The 19,509-nt window shown below is 39.5% G+C and overlaps 1 protein-coding gene across 1 annotated transcript in view; it reads left to right on the forward strand.

Moving 5' to 3' along the window:
* The window catches only part of CHN2 (chimerin 2), a 252,615-nt gene extending 236,606 nt beyond the window's left edge, over positions 1–16,009 (forward strand). The window contains exons 8-13 of the mRNA XM_004676813.2: positions 1,189–1,273; positions 5,031–5,204; positions 8,650–8,727; positions 9,875–10,012; positions 11,509–11,614; positions 14,237–16,009. Coding sequence (XP_004676870.1) covers positions 1,189–1,273; positions 5,031–5,204; positions 8,650–8,727; positions 9,875–10,012; positions 11,509–11,614; positions 14,237–14,408 — 753 coding nt within the window. The 3' untranslated portion in view covers positions 14,409–16,009. The remainder of the gene's footprint in view (positions 1–1,188; positions 1,274–5,030; positions 5,205–8,649; positions 8,728–9,874; positions 10,013–11,508; positions 11,615–14,236) is intronic.
* The last annotated feature ends 3,500 nt before the right edge of the window (positions 16,010–19,509 follow it).

The raw sequence follows: 19,509 nt of genomic DNA on the forward strand, positions 1-19,509 counted from the left end.
CATCCAAGTTGCTGCAAAAGACATGTGTTTCTCTTTTTTGGTTGCTGAGTAATATTCCATTGTATATATGTACCACATCTTTCTAATCCAGTCTTCTACTTTTGGGCATTTGGGCTGCTTCCATGTTTTTCCAATTGTAAATAAAGTATATTTCTTTTATTAATGGAGGTTTAAAGCTTTAGAAATCCTGTGTAATGTCTCATAGTATTTAATTTTGTGTTATTTGATTTTGTAAAACATTCATAACCTTTTTAATATATATTTTTAAGTCCCCAAATAGACTGTCTCTGTTGGTTTTTACTTACTTTCAAGGAGCCCCCTAACACTACACCTTGAAACTCACTAAAGCTAGAGAACATCTACGTTTGCTTTATTTTGGTTTGGCTTGAAATCATGCTTTAGTTAATACATGCCCTATCAGAGGAGGACCTGTCCCTGAGTAACTAGAGATATGAAAGATATGATGATCCTACTCATGACATTCAAACTGTGAAATTACTGGAGGGGACACCAAGGAGACTGTCACCTGGACCAACCAGCAGGGTCTCTCAGCTTACATACCATAGACCGACAAGGGCCTGCTGAATATGGGTCTGTCTCTGGGGAAGGCATTCCATGGAACTTTTTGGCAGCCTGCATTTTCAACCAACTCTTGCTTTTTTAAACAAAATACAGAAAACCTTTTTTGGAAGTGGCTGCTAGCTTTGGAACCTTTTAATTATCCCATAATCATGTCTTATTTATACCTGCCTGGGTCTACAGATGGGGCTTGTTTGTCCAAACGACACCAGAATTAAGTTCTGCCTTCTAGAACTTGCTGTGCTAAATGCTAGTTGTGGCCCCTGGCTGGGGTTACCTTGCATTTGTCCCCACAGTGACTTGTTTTTTTGTTTTTTTTGAGTTTTTTTTTTGGGGGGGGGCAGAAGGGAGTGCTCATTTCTAAGTTGGCTGCAAGGCCCTGTAATCTTACTGTTTCTCTACATTCCTTCCTGACTCTGGCTAAGGAATGGTAGCTTGGTGGAGGATTTGTGAAGATCAAAGTACATTTTCTTCATGTCTCTTTGCATATCCCCCTGGTGAGGGATGCACACTCCTGTTCAGCCATTTTTCATGATTTCCACCATTTGCTTCATGGCTGAGTCCACCTGTCTCTGAATTTTCTGACACTTTCTCCTCTTTGACTCACAGGTCCACACATTCCGAGGCCCGCATTGGTGTGAATACTGTGCCAACTTCATGTGGGGACTCATTGCTCAAGGGGTCCGGTGCTCAGGTAGGTATAGAACAATTTTTAATCCTTTCCCATGTATATAAAGTGCCACCATGCTGAACCGGAGGCCATCTCTCCAGAGCTAGGAAGGAGGCCCAGACAAGCTTCCTAGAAAGTTCACTGCATGTCTATGCTTCATAAAAGAGATTGTTTGCTAGAATGAAGGAATACCTCATGTTTATGCAAGGAAAGAAAAAAAAAATCCAAGCAAATCCATCTCCTTGAGCATATACCTGTCTCCCCAAAATAGGCAATAGAACCTTAAAAAGATTAATTCTAGTGGAATTGCATAAAATAGAAAAGCTATACTTCTTTCTAATACCCAGTTCATGACAGAAAGAAAGACATCAAAGTGAAAACACTGGTGAGTATGTGCCACATAGCAGGCAGTTAGCTAAGTACCTTCTATTCATTGTACCTTTTAACTTCACCAACACCCTTTGAAGCAGATGTAATTATTCTCTCCCATTAAATAGATGAGAAAACCGAGGCCTAAGGCTCATTGCTAATCGCCCTTGGCCAAATAGTAAGTGGTAGAACAATGACTTGACTCTGACCCCGTGCTCAGTATTTTCTGCCATCAGATTAGTCATAAAACTTCATTTGATCTTATATAATTTCAAAGCACTTTAAAACACTAGGTGTTTTTCTCTCTGAAAATGGATGCATTATCCATTGCTGACAGCATATAGCACATGTTATTATGATATACCTAACAAAATAACAGAGTTGCCAAATTAATGTGTAACCAGGTTTGCAGATTCATCTTGCCACACTTTTTCTGGCATGTAACTATGACTGGAAAAAATAACAACCTCCTGTGTGACTGATTGGATTTTTACCAGTTCCATGACTGATTTCCTCCTTGCTAGGAGAATTCTTTTTTAATTCATATAAAGCATTTAAAGTAAAATAGGTAGTGGGACTACAATATGATGACCTACTTCCACTTAACTATCCATATTAATTCACAAGATTATGATCACCTAATTCTTTCTCTGCTCAGAATGGCCTTTCTTAGCTTCTACCATGTAGCTACCGCAGTCAGTGGTCACAATACCTGGGTTGTTCCGCCAGTTCAATTGTATGCCTGGTGACTCTGCCTGCCCCCACCCTAATCCCTGAAACAGGTAGTAATCCTAGGTTCAGAGCAACCTCTCCAGAAATGTTCCTGAGATTCTGATGAACCCAAAAGACCAAGAGTTCCAAAGACTTTCAGTTCAACTGCTGAGTAAAGAGGTAGAATATCTGAATTATTCAGTGGTCCTTCATTCAGCCTGTCCAGATTACACCTACCACAAACACCTCTAATTGTTGATACTATCCAATTTCAATAGGAAATTGTCCACACTCAATATTATGAGAACTCTGGGACTCATTAGCTGGGAATAATAGCAGCTTGCTCTGGGATAAAAGGATTTTTCCTTTTTTTTTTTTTAATAAACTTACTCTAAGGCTATGTTAGCGTTCTCCAATGGCCACTATTTATCCCTGTGTGTTCTCTGAGCAGTAAGAAGACTTGAAACTAGCCATTAAAGGATAGGAAGATCCACCATTGCCTTTGCATTACATATTTTAAATATTTTTTAAACTGGAATTTATAGCACAAGGTATTGCATTAGTTTGCATAAACTGTACATTTTTATGTTTGTCAGTAAAAATCTTCATCTTAATAAAATATCAATATTTAGCTCTGTAAATATACTATTGCTTCAGATCTTAAAAATGAAATTTATAAGGAAATTAAAAATAAAATCATCATATGATCCAGCATTTCACTCTAGAGGGATTGACAGCAGGCAAATGAGTAGAATTTTTTTGTGATAGATTTTTTTTTCATGTTCCTTTATTTTTTAATTTTAAAAACATTTTTATTGAAGTGCCATTATTTACATCCTTGCTCGTATTTGGCAGCCAAGGATTCCCCTCTCAGGTAACTTTCCTACCCCTGAACCAGCCTTAGTCCTCCACTATAGTCCACTGTGTTCTCCCCACGCCATCTATTCTGTTATTCTGTTTCTGGATGTTTCAAATCTATAATCTGCTTTCAAGGGTTGATTTTAATGTTTGCCTTTGTCTGATTCCTTGTTTGGTTTCTTTATATTCCACATATAAGCTGCACTTTATGGTATTTATCTTTCTCCATCTGGCTTATTTCACTGAGCATAGTCTCTTCCAGCTCCATCCATCTTGCTGCAAACAACATGAGTTTTCCTTTTTTAATCACTGAGTAATATTTCATTGTGTACATATGCTATATCTTCTTGATCTACTCATCTGTTTTGGGGGCACTTAGATTGTTCCCTATATTGGCTATTGTGAACAGTGTTGCATGTAATATAGGAGTGCAGGTTTACTAAACTGGTTTATGTGTGTGTGTTCTTATGGTAGATACCTAGAGTGGAACTGCTGAGAGAACTCAGTCAAGTGACATTATAGGAGATTCAGAAAATCATTTTCAATCATCATTTTTGATGACTTACAAAATTTTATTTTATAACAGTTTATGACAATTTATACAAGATCCCCTCAAATCCTTGGTACAGTTTTCTAAAAAGCAGGTGATTATACTACACACACACACCATGTTATTTTTTTTTTTAAAGATTTATTTATTTATTCATACAGAACTGTGGTATAGGCCAGAGATGTGGAGGGTGAGAGGATTCACCAGAGACAGAGTGGGGAGCAGAACAGGCAGATCGACAAAGTACACTGCTGAGGGGAGCAGCGGGCGGGTCAGGAGAGGTCTGCCACACCATATGGATCTCCTCTGGGGCAGGTGGGGGTCGAACTCATGAGGAAGTGGCTTAAGCTTCTTAGTGCAGTGCTTTAACTCACTGCGCTACCAGGGAGGACCACAATGTTATTCTTTAGGCAAATCTAGAAAAACAAATATTAGAAGTACTTTATTAAGTAGACAGTATATCAACTTTGAACAACTTTAGCATTAACTTTTCATTTCTCAGAATATAGACTAGGGTAACTTGTTATTGTAAGAGAAATTCCATCAGTGGACACAACCTGCTAATAGGGCTTTTAATGTGTCTATTGAACTTAAAAGCACCTTTTCAGCTTAGATCTGGATATGTGTTGTATAAATAATTACTCTAATCATCCCATTATGGGACATTATTATAAATTCAGTTTTGGAAGATGAGTAAACTCTCAGGTATTCCCTCTGGTGTCCACTCATAGGTGTCAAAATAAGGTAAATTGAAAGAAAATGGCCTACCCAAGCTGCTCAGCAAGAATGAGGGGAGATGAAACTGGGCAACTCTCCAGGAAAGGAAAAGAATATGCCAACAGTCTTAGGTTCCTCTGAGCAAAAAATTCAAGATTACTATAGAGAGAGGACTGTCTTCTACAAAAGGAATATCAACAATTTCAGAGAAACCACTATCCTAGGTGTCATTCTGAACCACAGCTAGCTCGGAACATCAGAACCAAAAGGCCCTCATGAGGACACAGAGGTTCCAGAAAAGGGAAGCAGTATACAAGCCATCTTGCTAATTACCTAAGCTATCAGTGAGATGTGCTGTTTTTGTGGTCTAGCACAGAGGTGTAATAGAAACAATGGAATTATGGACGAGTTTACTGAGTAAAATGGATTTCATACACATCTTGTGGCATTACCTTGGTGGAATCATGGAATGGAAGGTTCATACAATTACAGCAAATCCTTTGAGTTTTTTGGTAACAAATAATTTGTGTCTGACTTTAATAAAAGGCAAGGCTAACATGGCTTCCTTGTTTCCAGACTGTGGGTTGAATGTGCACAAACAGTGTTCCAAGCATGTTCCCAACGACTGCCAGCCTGATCTCAAGAGGATCAAGAAAGTGTACTGCTGTGACCTCACCACACTGGTGAAAGCTCACAACACACAGAGACCCATGGTGGTGGACATATGCATACGGGAAATTGAAGCCAGAGGTTTGTGAAAGACTCCTTATTATAGGCATTTTATTGTTTCTGTTTTTAAGGAAACATTATAATTGTCAAATTGACTCCACTGTTGCTGGGAAATGACCTGCTCAGGAACAAACTAAACCCAATGAAGCATATCAATGTCTGTCTCCTACATAGACCATGCATGGGATGCGTTCAACATGTGTCGCTAAGCCTTTATAATGAGCTACTCACTGAAGATCTAAAAGTTCAGTGCTTGTCTTTAAGAATGCATACTGCATTTTGCAGAGTCAGAGGGGCAAATAAATGCGCACAGGTATATTCAAAGCACCGTGGAAGTCATGAAGGAAAATTTTTTTTTTCACATAAGACCATTTATTTCTAATATGATCTGTAACTGGTTGATAAAGCTTTTAAAATCACATCTGTAACTGGTTGATAAAGCTTTTAAAAATCACATTCGAGGACAACTCAGAAAGATTTTATGACACAGGTGAGGTTTGAGTTGAGTCTTAACATGTTCCTATTAAATAAGAATTTGATCACATATACTACCCGCCAAATCAAAATTCACTCTTAATATCAGTTTCGTTTATTTTTAAGAGGAGTTAAAAGATTAAAAATACATTAAAAAAAAGGCAGCAAAGAAGATAGAAACATTTTAAGGAATAGACTCTATATTTTGCTTGAATCATCTTTCCTTTATTTATACTTTGTTTGGCCATTCTTCAGTATCAAATGTTCAGTGAGCTAGTGACTTGAGTCTGGCTGAGAAGAACTTGGGTTGCTGGTTGTAACATGGATAATCAGGACATGCACAAAGCCCAGAGGCTTGAACCAGTTTTGCTGTGTAGATATCTGCTGACCTTGGCCCTGTATCTCCAGTGTTGTGTCTCTATTGGCTAAATACAGCTGTGAATGCATTGGGCAACAAAACAAAAAGAATATTATACTTGTTGTACAAAGCCTTTCAGAGATAAGAAATTACTCCCTTTTCTATGAAAGTTGTAAGCTTTCTATTGTGGCTATTCTTTTCCTTTAGTTCTTGTTCACTTAATCTTGTAAGAAATGTCTCTTGACTTTTGACTGCTATGTTTACAATCTGGTGAAGATGTTAATACAGGGACAGAGCTGGGTGAGATCTGAATATGGGTTTCCTTACTCTGAATGAGTGGCAGGGATGCATGATCTTGATTCATTCTGTATAGAGGGAAATCTGAAGTCAACCTCTCCAGAACCTGTAGTAGGGCCAATGACAGGCATGTGCTCTGTGGAGAAGCCGGGATTATCACATAGTGTCCTTCATAAAGGACAACTGCTAATGAGGGCAAGTTTACCACTACGTGTGATAGCTAATGTGTCTAGAGGTAGCATAGCACTCAACATGCTTTGTATAAGAGCTAGGATAACACAAATTAGGAATTTATGCAATGACAGTCACAGTGAAAGGTTTAGATCTAATAGGTTTGGCAACAGCACATCTGAACAGAACCTATCCAAAGCAAAGTCCTTATTGTTTTTTAAATGCTCACTTATGCACCTTTATCTCTGTGACATGAAACAGTGAAGAGATCATAAACCTCAAGTTAAGATTCCCAGCTCTAGCAATGGTATGACCCCACAAAACTTTTTCTATTAGAATACCTACTTCGTCACCTATAAAGTGAATGGAATCAATTGTACCTACTAAGATAGTTGTGAAGGTCAAAGTGATTTGATCTACACCAATGACCCAGCACAGCACTCAACATACCAGGCTCAACCCATGTTACTTCTTTTCACCTTTTCTTGGAATAACCAATTCCCCTATTCCTACTTTGAAATTTGTGTCTGAAAATCTTATCCCATGTGTGCCAGCAACAGTCCAATCATAATCAATAGTCCAGTAGCAGTCCAGGGGTCCAGCAACAGTCCACGGATAAGCAAAGCAACATCCCAGGAGCAAGAAGCCCTGCAACTTATTGCTCTCTCATTTTGAATGACATGTGCTTGACCCACCATCTCTTCTGCATCCCAGTGAAATTAAGGGCCAAGGGAATGTTATTTTTCCCCCCAAGAACACAGCCCAGATTCTGTAGACATCACTTTGGCTTGCTTTGTAATAGCCAGAATTCAATCAGTATTGTTCTAAAACTCAAAGATTCCAGCACAACAGAGGAATGGGAAAGGAAATAATGGAAGGAGGACTGGCAACATCTGTTACTCTGGCAAACTCTAGTCCATCCTTCATGGATTAAGAGATTAGCTTCTCAGTAAAACCATTCCCAACAATCTCTCCCTCAGCAGACAGGACTAGTGCTCACTGCACTGGGCTGCTGTGTGCCACTATGTCCTCACCTCTGCTACAACACAGAGTACAGATGCATCAGGGCATGCTAACACACACTACCACCTAGAAAAGGATGACAGCAGGTTGTGGACCTACACATTTGATCATTAGTGGCCACCTAGACAACTATACTGAGATAAATTCTGAGAGTGAGTAGGGCTCCATGGGAAAAAGAGTTGAAATCATTTAGGAACATGTCTCATGGTCACAGGAGGAGAGACTGTATTTAGGCCTTGCACCTGTTATCTATGAGGCAAACATAATGCAGACCCTTATGTATGGCAGATAGTACCTACTTCATAAATGTCTGCCAAATGGAAAAACAAGAATATGTGCTAGCAACAGAGTACTCTGCAAGATACAGGAGATACTTGTTTATTTTGCTGTAGCTGTAGTTTTATGTCAACTAGCACTTGATATATAAGTATGAAATCTGTTCCTCTAGTTCTTCTGCTGCTTTTGAGGTCTAGCTAGACTTTGGCCAAATCGTAACAAATCAATAAGATCTAGGGGTAGAAACCTCATTTTGTTCTCTGTCTGAATATACAGTAATCAAGTTTCCAATCATTCACTGAAATACTTTTCCTGCATCCATTGGTATGATCAACTATTTGAATCAATCATATTTAAAAGTTAACATATTGTGGTTTTATGATTAAACATAAAAGGTAGCAAATTTTGAATTGTTCCAGTAAAATTAGGATAATTTGCACCACCCATATGCATGAATGCACGCACATTTCTGTATGTCTAGCACAGTACTAGACACAGTGGGCACATGTATTAAGGTGTCATTTGGGGAGAAAGCATGTTGCTGCCTGAGCAGTGAAATCATGTCTGGCAGTCGATGAACAAGGAAACAGGAGATCCTGGGTGATGAGAGTCTTTAACTTGGGTTCACTTAGTAGAACCAGGCAGAAGAAAACCAGATCACCTAGGTCTCTAATGCTGCACAAGCAAATGAAAATACATCTGCCTGAAAACTGGAATGGGCAAGTCCAAGTTCTGACAAGGGAGTGTGTGATAGATAAGAGCACTGATTACATTTGCACATTTCCTGATAGCACAAAATGTAGATATGAAATTAGTCTTTTGTAGATATTTCGGGAAGCTAAAGTCTCTCTGTCTCTTTTTAAATAGGATTAAAGTCAGAAGGCCTTTACCGAGTGTCGGGGTTCACTGAACACATTGAAGATGTCAAGATGGCATTTGACAGAGGTGGGTTTGTGCTTTCTTGGATGCCATGTGACTTATTCCAAACACTCCTTCTTCTGAAAACAGATCTTATTCATAGTGGGAATGGGATTGTAGAGCTACAGAGAATGATTTTTCAAGAAGCCAAGGAGTAATGGCTTGAAAATCTCATAATTCACTGTCTCTCTGGGACAAGTGACCCATGGGAATGTGAATTTAAAATGCTGCTTGAATATGCAGCCAGAATTTCTGTGCCATTAAGATTCTGTATCTCTCTCCCTACCTCCTAATGACTCTTCCCTTTCTCCCAGAGCTCCAAAGAAGAAAGAAACACAGGGGTGGGGAGGTATCTCCTTTTCTTCCTTACATTATCTGGGTTATGATAATTCTAAGGTTAGATTTTATAAAGCAACTTGGGAACTTGTTAAAAATACAGACCGACACATTCCACCCTGGGGCTCATTCAGAAAGCTGATTAACCCAAAATCTGTTTTTTTAATGACCAGTCCAGTATTCTAGTGCAGCCAGGCTAAGGCTGGAACTCCAAGCCTAGTGGACAGAGCAGCCATCCTGTAGAATAGCAGACAAGGTCTCCAATGATCTGGCTGCCCTTATCCTAATGGCCAGTTACACTGAGCTCATGTTTACTAATGATGAAGCCAAAAGTAAAAAAATGGCTTGAGAATGATTAGAAAAATATAAGAAACATAACATTACTTGTGTATTAAGGAAGGTTAAAGTTTCCCTGACTAAATGCCTAGTGGTTGGGGTAGAAAGAATCAAGTTAAAAGAAACTTCAGTGAGCTTGAAGGAAACCACAGAACTGAAGATATTCAATATTTATTTTGTGTACCAGATTTTCAAATCTGAAGAATATGGGCAGCACCAATTATTTCAATTTTTTTTCCAGATGAAATTGTTATTCTATTCTGAAGTGTTTTTATCTAGAATTTCTTTGCTAAATTTCTTTTTAGTAAAGTGCCAGGGACTGGGACCCACAGAATTATTTTAAGTCCATTTCACTACCTTCAGCTGGACTTACCTTTCGACCAAAGCTGTCAGTTGAGACTTGTAAGGAATCATTCATCATCAGATTCCTTTTTCTTCTGGTCATGCTTCAACATGGTGAATGAGGGCCTAATTAGGAACTGGATCACTGATTGTTTTTCAGATGGTGAAAAGGCAGATATATCTGCCAACATCTATCCAGATATAAACATCATCACGGGAGCCCTTAAACTATATTTCCGAGACTTACCCATTCCTGTCATCACCTACGATACCTATTCCAAATTTATAGAAGCAGCGAGTAAGTATTGAGAACTATTTTTTTATTTGTATCAAATTTTGAAGTGCAATGCCTTTTGGTCTCAAAAAAAATTAAACCTCAAAACTGTTGAAATTATTGCATGAAAAACTTGCTTTGCCAAATGAGAGTACCATTGTGCAAGGAAGAGAAACCCAGCCACAGTGCACCCACTGAGTTCAAATAAGCCAACTCTACCATCCTCCCTTCCATTCTGGGAGCTGGCACTGTCAGGCCTACTGTGTTCTATGTTATAGGCAGGAATGTCTCTGTAATGAAAAAGAACTGCATAGTTAACTACTTTCATCCATTCAGCAGAATCTCATTGCTAATCTATTAAAGACACATTCCAAGTTTTGCCCTTCAAATTGTCCAAATTAATAATATTGCTAGAACATACCATGTTAAGTACTGTATCAGGAAGGAGGCTCAAGTGGAAAAATCCATCAACTAGCTGGGATTGGCAGCTAGTCAGATGCATTTTGTCTTACTCCATGATAAGAAGATTCCTTCCTGGGTCCTTGGTGGAGAAGGGCATCTACCCCAGAAGAATAATGGAAAAGCATTAAATGACTGTCATGCCTATCAGAGGCCTAGAAGGGAAAATCGTGTGTTGTTAACATAACTACTATCCACTTCCTAACCTGGGCTGTCCAGCAGGTTAACATGCCAACTCTTACTACAGCCTGAGCTGGCCAGCTCATCTTCCTGTGCCCTTGCATGGTAGCATGTGTATAATAATGGAAGCCTGCCAGGGAAGCAGTGTAGACACAGCAAGTGTGCTCCAGTCTAAATTGAAGCTTGTGATAGTGAAATGATAGTGAACACGTAGCATTCAGAAGATGAGTTTATAATCTGCCACCAGTCAGCAGATTCCTAGAAGGGCAAGGATGGTTTCCAGACTGCCACCTTTGAAGCAGGAAGTTTCCCAAGTCTGCTTAGATGTTGCTACTTTCTCATACCTGCTGCTTAGTCTCCTGCTTTGATTTTGCTGCTTGCTGGAGTGGAGAAGCTGCTGGGTTTACTGCACTCCTTGTTCACAGGGGTAGCCATGATTATCTTGCCCCCTTCCCAAACAATAAAGAGTATTTATGCTATGATAACTGAAATGACAAGTTTCCTCATTAAACCTGTATAAAGCCTTACCATTCCTGTAATTCGAGAATCAGCCTGTTGGGACTGATCCCACTGAGCCTGCCAGTGTAACAAGTAAAGCCCTCTGACTCTCCACTTCTCTTGAGTTCTGATCTCTCTGGGAAATAGCCATAATACCATCACCAGTGTACCTCCAATATGCATGTGGGACCCAGTCTCAACCCTTTTCTAGAAAGAGGCAGGACAGCAACCAATTTCTTTCAAGGACATATTACCTGAAATGATATGCATTTATCAAACTGTCCTTTCATCTATCACCAGAACAAACCAAACTTCTCATTACTTCTCTGAAAACTTTAATGTCAGAACACTGCTCTGATGTTCATTATGTGTGATCTCCGCAGAAATCTCCAATGCAGATGAGAGGCTGGAAGCCGTTCATGACGTGCTGATGCTGCTGCCTCCTGCCCATTATGAGACTCTTCGGTACCTAATGATCCACCTCAAGAAGTAAGCTGATGCCTCCTCACAAGCCCTTATCTGCCCTGGGGATTCATTTGGGGATGTTTGCAGCTTTCCTTCCCAAGCCACTGAGTGGACAGCCACTCTCCTAGGGTGGCCTGCGCTGCCTGCCCCAGGGCAGCTCCATTCATACTTGCTAAAACATTTTTGCTGTGCTAGGAGCTGCTCCACATACTTAACACATGTTGTCCCTCTGAGGTGGGCATTATTAGGGACCTCATGCCACAGATGAGAGTGCTGAGTTGTTAGGGAGGTTTAATAACTGATGATAAGAGGTAATGAAGAGCCAGGACTGAATCCAGGGCCCACACTCTGCTTAACCAGTTGTCTGCCCTGCATTTGCATCTCCCTTCCACACAGCCCTGTGTTCTGGTTTTTGTGGCTCCTCCTCCTGTTCCCTCTTGCTTGTATTCTGGGTGAGAATATTCTCACCCTGATCTATTGTCTCTCTGAATGTATTAGTTTATTTATCACTGAGTAATAAACTGCCCCAAAGCATAGTAGCTTAAAACAATAAACATTTGTTATCTCACTATCTCTGTGGTCAGGCATCCAGGTGTGGCTTAGCTAGATGCCTGGTTCAAGGCCTCGCATGAGGTTGCAGTGAAACTGTCAGCCAGGCTGCAATCTCATCTAACAGCTCAAGTAGGGTCTCTCCACTTCAAACACACCCAAGTGGCTGTTGGCAGGATTCAGTTACTCACAATTCACTGCCACTGCACTAAGAACTCACTTTCTTGTGGACTGTTTTCTGGAGTCCACCCTCAGTTTCCTGTCACTGGTTGTCTCCAAAAGCAGCTCATAAAGTCACAGCTGGCTGCCCTTGGAACAAACAGGCAAGAGCACATAATCTAATCTTGAAATGACACCCATTACTTTTGCTGTATCCTGTCTGTTATAAAGAAGTAGTAGTCCCAACCCACTCTGTAGTGGGAGAGATGGCACAGGATGGAAAGCTCAGGAGGCAGGAGTCACTGGGCCCCTCCACCAAGGGCTGCACCCTGGGCTATCTGCGAAGGCCTGTGAGCCAGATGGAGTTGTTTGCATGTTTTCAGGACACTAGAGTCTCTGGCTCCAGATCCTTCCCCCTGATCTGTGGCTCTTTGTCCTTCTCTGTGCCTCTATGATGAGATCAACAAGTTGGTCTTTGAGAGGTTGGAGGGATCAGGGCACATCTATGTTTTTGCAAGAGAGAGGGTAGCAATCCATTCTTAGATAAATGAAGCCCAAAATTGGCTACACCAACCAATGTGTGGTTCCATTCACGAGTGAAGAGGCAAGTTGGAAATACTATGTAAACACGATAGGAAGTTTCTTAATTTTTTAAAACTTAAAACATTATACAATTGCAAATGTTAAGGATGATTAAAGATGTAACACATACAAACAAGATTCTCATTTTGATGTATCTATTGAATTAAATTTGCTAAGTATCAGTAAATTTTTGGATAAGGGTTAGCCCATGAATTTCAAACCTGACTTCTAATTAACTGCAAATTATTTTTTTATGGTTATCAATACTCAAGTATTTTAATGTTGAAAGCAAAGTTCCATTATTAGGAAAATGCTGACATGTCCCAACTGAATTTTATAATGCCAGTAACTTAGTATTTTCCTTGTGGTTGGTTTTCTAGTCATCTTGTTGGTCAAGTGTAGCATCTGACCTAACAGGTACACAGGGAAGAGTAAAGGATACCTACTTTCCTATTTCTCTTTAAGCTTTGCAGTATGAAAAGAATACATATTATATTGACCTTCCTAAAACAATACCAAATGACTAAGCTTAATTAACTCTGAGAGAATAGATATGAAGAGTTGGCCTTCCTTACAAAACCCAAACATACATATTTTTTTAATGCAAATATTTTAATTCTTCTTCTTTGGAAAGCCTTCTCCCTCGTAGATCTATTATGAACATCCTGAATTCCTGAAAGTTCAGATATGGGAGATTGTAGTATTATTCCATTAGGAAGGTATTAAGCTATACTTAGAGAGTGAATATCACTCATTAAGACTGTTCTTATCTGAATGTTGAAATGATGACTTCTGAATCCAACAACAATTACTGCTCCAATGTTCACTCTATGGGAACTAGAAATAATGTCTCACTGCTTTCCCATTTGACCACGTTCCAACAATTTCCCTGTCCCGTGATAATGGCCTGGCTACTCCTAAATCTTGGCAGCCCTCTTCTAACCAGCTTCCCTGCTTGCCAGCATACAGAGCTGTAGGAAACAGCAATAGGGGAAAAACCTTCATCCAAATCGAGATGCACACCAAGAGCTGGCTGATAATCCATTGCCCTTCAAACCAGCATTCCTGACATGGTATTTCCACATTTGTTTTAATAAGAAGGACCCTTCTCATTTTAAGGAGTGTGTCTATCACATTCACTGAGTGACTCAGTTCCACTGGTTGAAGGCAGTGTCACCAACCTAAAAAGAAAAATCATAAAATAACCTTTAAGAAAATAACTTTCTGCTATTCCAGTTCTCACTTTTCTGTTACAATGCCCCAAGCCAGAGACATTGTTGGGAGCAGGAGTACATAATCACTATATGAATTCATTCCCAAGTCTACAAAATATCTGTGTATATGTTTGTCTCATAGGGTGACTCTGAATGAAAAGGACAATTTCATGAGTGCTGAAAACCTGGGCATAGTGTTTGGGCCCACCCTGATGAGGCCCCCTGAAGACAGCACCCTCACCACCCTCCATGACATGCGGTACCAAAAGCTGATTGTACAGATTTTAATAGAAAATGAAGATGTTTTGTTTTAATCGACCAGGGAAACGAGCTGGATGGCTCAAGTCTCAGATGATAAGGCTAAAGGGATTAAAAACATTTCTTACACTTGATTTGTTTTTCAAACAAGTTACAGAACCATGTGGACCTGAGGTTGGCCAAGATGGCTACTGTGTCTCATAGACACTGGCCTCCTCCGCAGAGAACAGCCCCTCATCTGGTCCCGGTGTGCCTCCAATGTGCATCTGTTTTGCTGGAAGAATGATTAACACATCTTTCTTTAACTTATTAAAACAATGTAGACCTTTAAATTTCAGTCTTATCGGTAATAAAATGGAATTTAATTCATAGAGGTACTTGATATAATTATACAATTTCCACTTACAAGAAAAGAAGACAATTCTATATGTTAAATGTTAAATGAAACTTCTATTGTAAAATGTATTTTTATTTTAGCTGCAAGAATGTTACTTTATTTTAGCAAATAGAACTCAATGCAGAGCATTGACTATTACTTGTGTACCTTGTCCCTGTTCTTGCTGTGATGCCCTGAAGTTTACCACGAATGCAGTATTATCTTGACATACCTCTGTCCTTGTCAGTGATTCTCAATGAAATTTTGCCTGCCACCGCATCTCTGCTTTTCCTAGATTGTGCTGTTAAGCACTGGCATTGCTATCATGTGACAAGTATTTATAGCAATTATAAGATGGTCTGAAACATCCATAAATTTTCTAACCATGAAAATTTTGGGAAATGCCAAATGCTTGGGAATTTCCACATCATATATGTATATCCACATCATATTTGTATATCCCAGAACATGCAGAATGTGGTCATTTTACAGAAAATAATTTAGGAACACTGATGGTATCAGGGCCATGTAAAAAGTTAGCACTTTTCCTTGTTTCTATTCAGGCAAGCATTTGGAATTCCTGTTAGTGGCAAGTTGTACTTTTGATCCATTTCTATATTTATGAAAAGTAAATCTGCAGAATAATTGTTGATTTTTTCATTTGTTTTATAAACAAGCCTATTTTTTAAAAGTGAGAATGAAAAAGATTGCTTGTTTAAAATATTTGTTCCTCCTTAATAAGAGCAGCACTGTATAGTTAATGATTTCATATGATTTTATTATCATAGCTCCATCTTATTGGTTATATTTACCTCTTAGCATGAGCTTTTCCACCAAGATTTCTATATTTTGTAAAGTAGGTTAAATATTTAAAACATCAAAAATTGTAAAGCTCAATTTTTTTTTTCTGAAACTCAACTATAATGTCTTTTCCTCTGATTGAGATGATTCATGTAATCCTCCCAGTCTTGTTCTGGGGTGATCGAAAAGGACTCTGCATGACCATGAGCAGAAGGAGGAGTGCAGTGCAATTGTTGTTCTGCACAGAGCCACGGCCATGTGGATGGTACCATCAAGGGACAGAGTCAACATGCTTCTACTTGGTCCCACTATTGTTCCTCCCAACTGTACAGATTTGATGTTGTAGCTTATGTACTTCTTGATACTGTCAAAAAAATATCTGGAAATGGTTTTATTTTGTGAAGTGAACAATACTTTGTAATTTATGATAGTGTAAATGGAAGGAAAAACATTAAATGTATTAAATTCTTCCATCTATTATTTCAGAATATGGGAAGGAAAGTGATGTTGGGGGGTAGGGGACAGGGGGGAATCTTTGAAACCATGTTCCCATATGAATTAGAATAATAAAGTTTCCATCATCACCAAAGCACCATAAAGAAAAACAAAAACATCTCCTTGAGTCCCCCCACCTCATTTAACGCATGCTCTCTGCCAGCTTTTTACTAGAGAGCTACTTGAGATTCAGGGTCATAAGACACACTGTGTTAATAACCTCCACTGAGAAATACGGAGTTTAGAGCAATTCACTCTAGGTATACTGCTTGCCAGAGAATAGCTCAAGTGTTTTGGAGCCAGAAAGACCCAAATTCAAAACCCCAGATCTGCGTTATCAGTTGCATGTGACCTTGGGAATGAGCTTACTCATCTGAAAAACTAGGGGAAATACTCTGATTGTAACATCTCAGATGAAACCATGATCTAAAATAATCAGCAATAGCTACTTCATATTATTATTATTTTTAGAGTGGTGATTTAGAAGGGGAATGAATGTCATAGGGTGGGGATGGAAGAAGCATTAAGAAAAAGATTTGTCCCAGATTAAATCCAAGTCCAAGTAATTATACTGGATATTATAATAGGGCTCTATTTTGTGTAATGAGGTTCACTTGACTCCTTTTCTTGAATGTGATTAGAACATTTGATCCCTTTTACCGTACTGTAGTCTGAAGCCTGCTCACCCATGCCTATCTCCCCCACCATCTGGGTAGCCTGACATGGCTCCTCTTACCTGGCTTGAAATGTCTGCCATTGGATTAATTCTGCCCTAAAGGGAAACAGCGTTGTTTCCAGAAACCCACTATTAAATTGCTCACAAGTGGATTGTAGGTGGTGAGACTGGCTGCATGGAAATGTTGGGAAGAGACTCCTTTACTTCTCCAGTTCCTTAATGCTAAGTAAAATAAGTCAGAAGGAGAAAGACAAACATCAGATTGTTTTCTCATATGTGGAATATAGAAAAAAAAAAAAACTAAACAAAGGGTCAGATAGAACCAAATCAATAACAAGCCCTAGAAATACAAAATCGAGGCTATCAACAGGGGATAGCCAGGATGAACAGCAAAGTGTGGAGTGTCTCACTGTGCTATGGTGAAGACTATGGGCACCTTGGTGATGGTTGTGGTGAGGTAGCATACCTCTGAGGAAGTGTGACCCTAAACCTCTGAATTACACAACTGTTTTAAACCAATGTAACTTCAATTTTAAAAGACTAGTTAAAAAAATGTTTCTATATTTGTTGACTTGGAAGTGGTTCACAGTATGCTTAGAAATTATTATCAACTTTGTGGACACCACCCCACCTCCAGCAAGACCTCACACACTGATCAGTCTGTTGACAACATTTTCAATGGCAAGCCCTTGGGCCTCATTTCCTTCAAGCTATTGGTAGACAAAGTTCAAGCAACAGCAGAACACTTACATGCTCTGAGCACTGAGGAGAAAGGATTTGGTTATAATGGTTCCTGTTTTTCAGAGTTATTCCAGGTTTTATATGCCACAGTGGTGACTTCACATGCCATAATGGCTCTGGCTGCAAGTCCATTAATGGTGAGAAATTTGATGAGAATTCTAGCCTGAAGTATACAAGTCCTGGAATCTTGTTAATGGCAAATGATGGACCCAACACACATGGTTCCCAGTTTTTCACCTGCACAACCAAGCGTGAGTGTTTGAATAGAAAGCCTCCAATATGGAGGAAGCCATGGAGGCTTTGGGTCCAGGAATGGCAAGACCAATAACAAACTCACCATTGCTGTCTGTGGATAAGCCTTATAATAAATATGATTTCTGTTTTATCTTAACCACCAGATCTTTTCTTCCATAGATCAGGAGTGCACTCCTTATCCCCACCTGCTCAAGATATCCTGTATTTTCCTTATCCCCTTCCAAGTTTAATTGGATTACAGAATTGTTTATGATTGAAATAAATAATAAGCAAAAATAGTTTTTACTATTAACTAATGAAAGAATATGCACATTAAGAACTTATAATTAAAAAAAAACACTACCTTGTGCTTCTAGTTCATGCAACGTGAAGGAGTAAATGAACACCATCATCTGTGACTCCTGAATTTCTCATACACACCACCAGCAGAATATTAGTAAAGTCTATTAGTTTTACTTCAAAAAATATTCACAGCCTTCCCACTCTTACCATCTCCACCACTATCACCCTGTACAAGTCACCACTGTCTCTCCCTGAACACCTGCAATAGTACCCTAACTCACCCCTTGCTTCACCTCCACATTCTTGTACCCACCAGTCTATCTCAACACAGCAGTCAGCAGTCTCCTATTGAAGTATAGGTGAGATGATGTCGCTGTGTTGCCTTTCAATCATAAATAAATTGGGTTCCTATCTCCAAATAAAAGCCCGTCTTTGCAGTGCCTCATGAGGCTTCCTTGTGTGACCTCTCCCAGAAGAACATACAGTCTAGACCAAAACTGTGACTGAAGAGGCAGCACCACTTGACATGTGCTCCACCCAAAAAAGTGAGCCTGTCAAGAAAAGGGGAGATTAAAGTTCAAAGAAACAGGGAAGCCAGGCCCTCCCTGGTGGCACAACAGGTTAGGACACAGCACTGCAAACTAGCTGCAGCCACCTTAGTGTGCTTTGGATTTCCAGCCCCAGAGGTGACCCACATGGCGTGGCAGACCTCTTCTGACCCACCCACTGCTCCCCTCAGCAGTGTACTTCATCAGTCGGCCTGTTCTGCTCCCTACTCTATCTCTGGTGAAAACTCTCACCGCCCCTGCACCTCTCTGGCTTGTACCCCAGTATGAATAAATAAATAAATAAACAAATAAATAGGCAACCCAACACAAAACATTCCCAGGAGAAATCTATGCAGCAGGCCAGAGATGTATTAGTCTTTTGGAAGAATAGGGAGGTGTCCAGGAGTGAGGTTTTTAGGAAAATGAAATGGATACACATACATGGATGTGAATGAGGTTGTAGGAATCCATGGAAGGAATGCTAAAGAGTTTGTAAAAGGACCTGGAAATTGAAAGGAGGGGCACAGTTAACTTCAGGAAAAGATAAAAATTTAGAAAGCAAATGTACACTGCAATGCTTAGTCTGAACATATTTACACAGCAAGATAATAGTCAATTAAAGAAGGTGGTGCTATGAGTCTAATGGCAATATGTGGAGGCGGCATAGAAAGCATGTTGGTGTTAGAGAACTAATTCTCTAGATGCCATCATAGGAAGTAAATAAGGGATGCTGGCTACCAGTAAATCAAAAGGGAGCATAAAGCACATGTTATTTAGAAATATGGAAATATATAAGTACCAAAAATAAAAAACAAAAGAACCAAAACCACGTTCCCAAAATGATTGAATGTGGTTGGCAAAGAGGAAGAAACGAGGTAAGAAACCCTATAATTTGTTATGAACCCTTAAATAATATTTGACTTTCAAATTGTGTGCTTATATTACTTTAAAAAAGAAAGTTGGGGCCCTTCCTGGTGGTGCAG

The sequence above is a fragment of the Condylura cristata genome, unplaced genomic scaffold (genome assembly GCF_000260355.1).
Source record: "Condylura cristata isolate star-nosed mole 26May11 unplaced genomic scaffold, ConCri1.0 scaffold00005, whole genome shotgun sequence".
NCBI classification, from domain to species: Eukaryota; Metazoa; Chordata; class Mammalia; order Eulipotyphla; family Talpidae; genus Condylura; species Condylura cristata.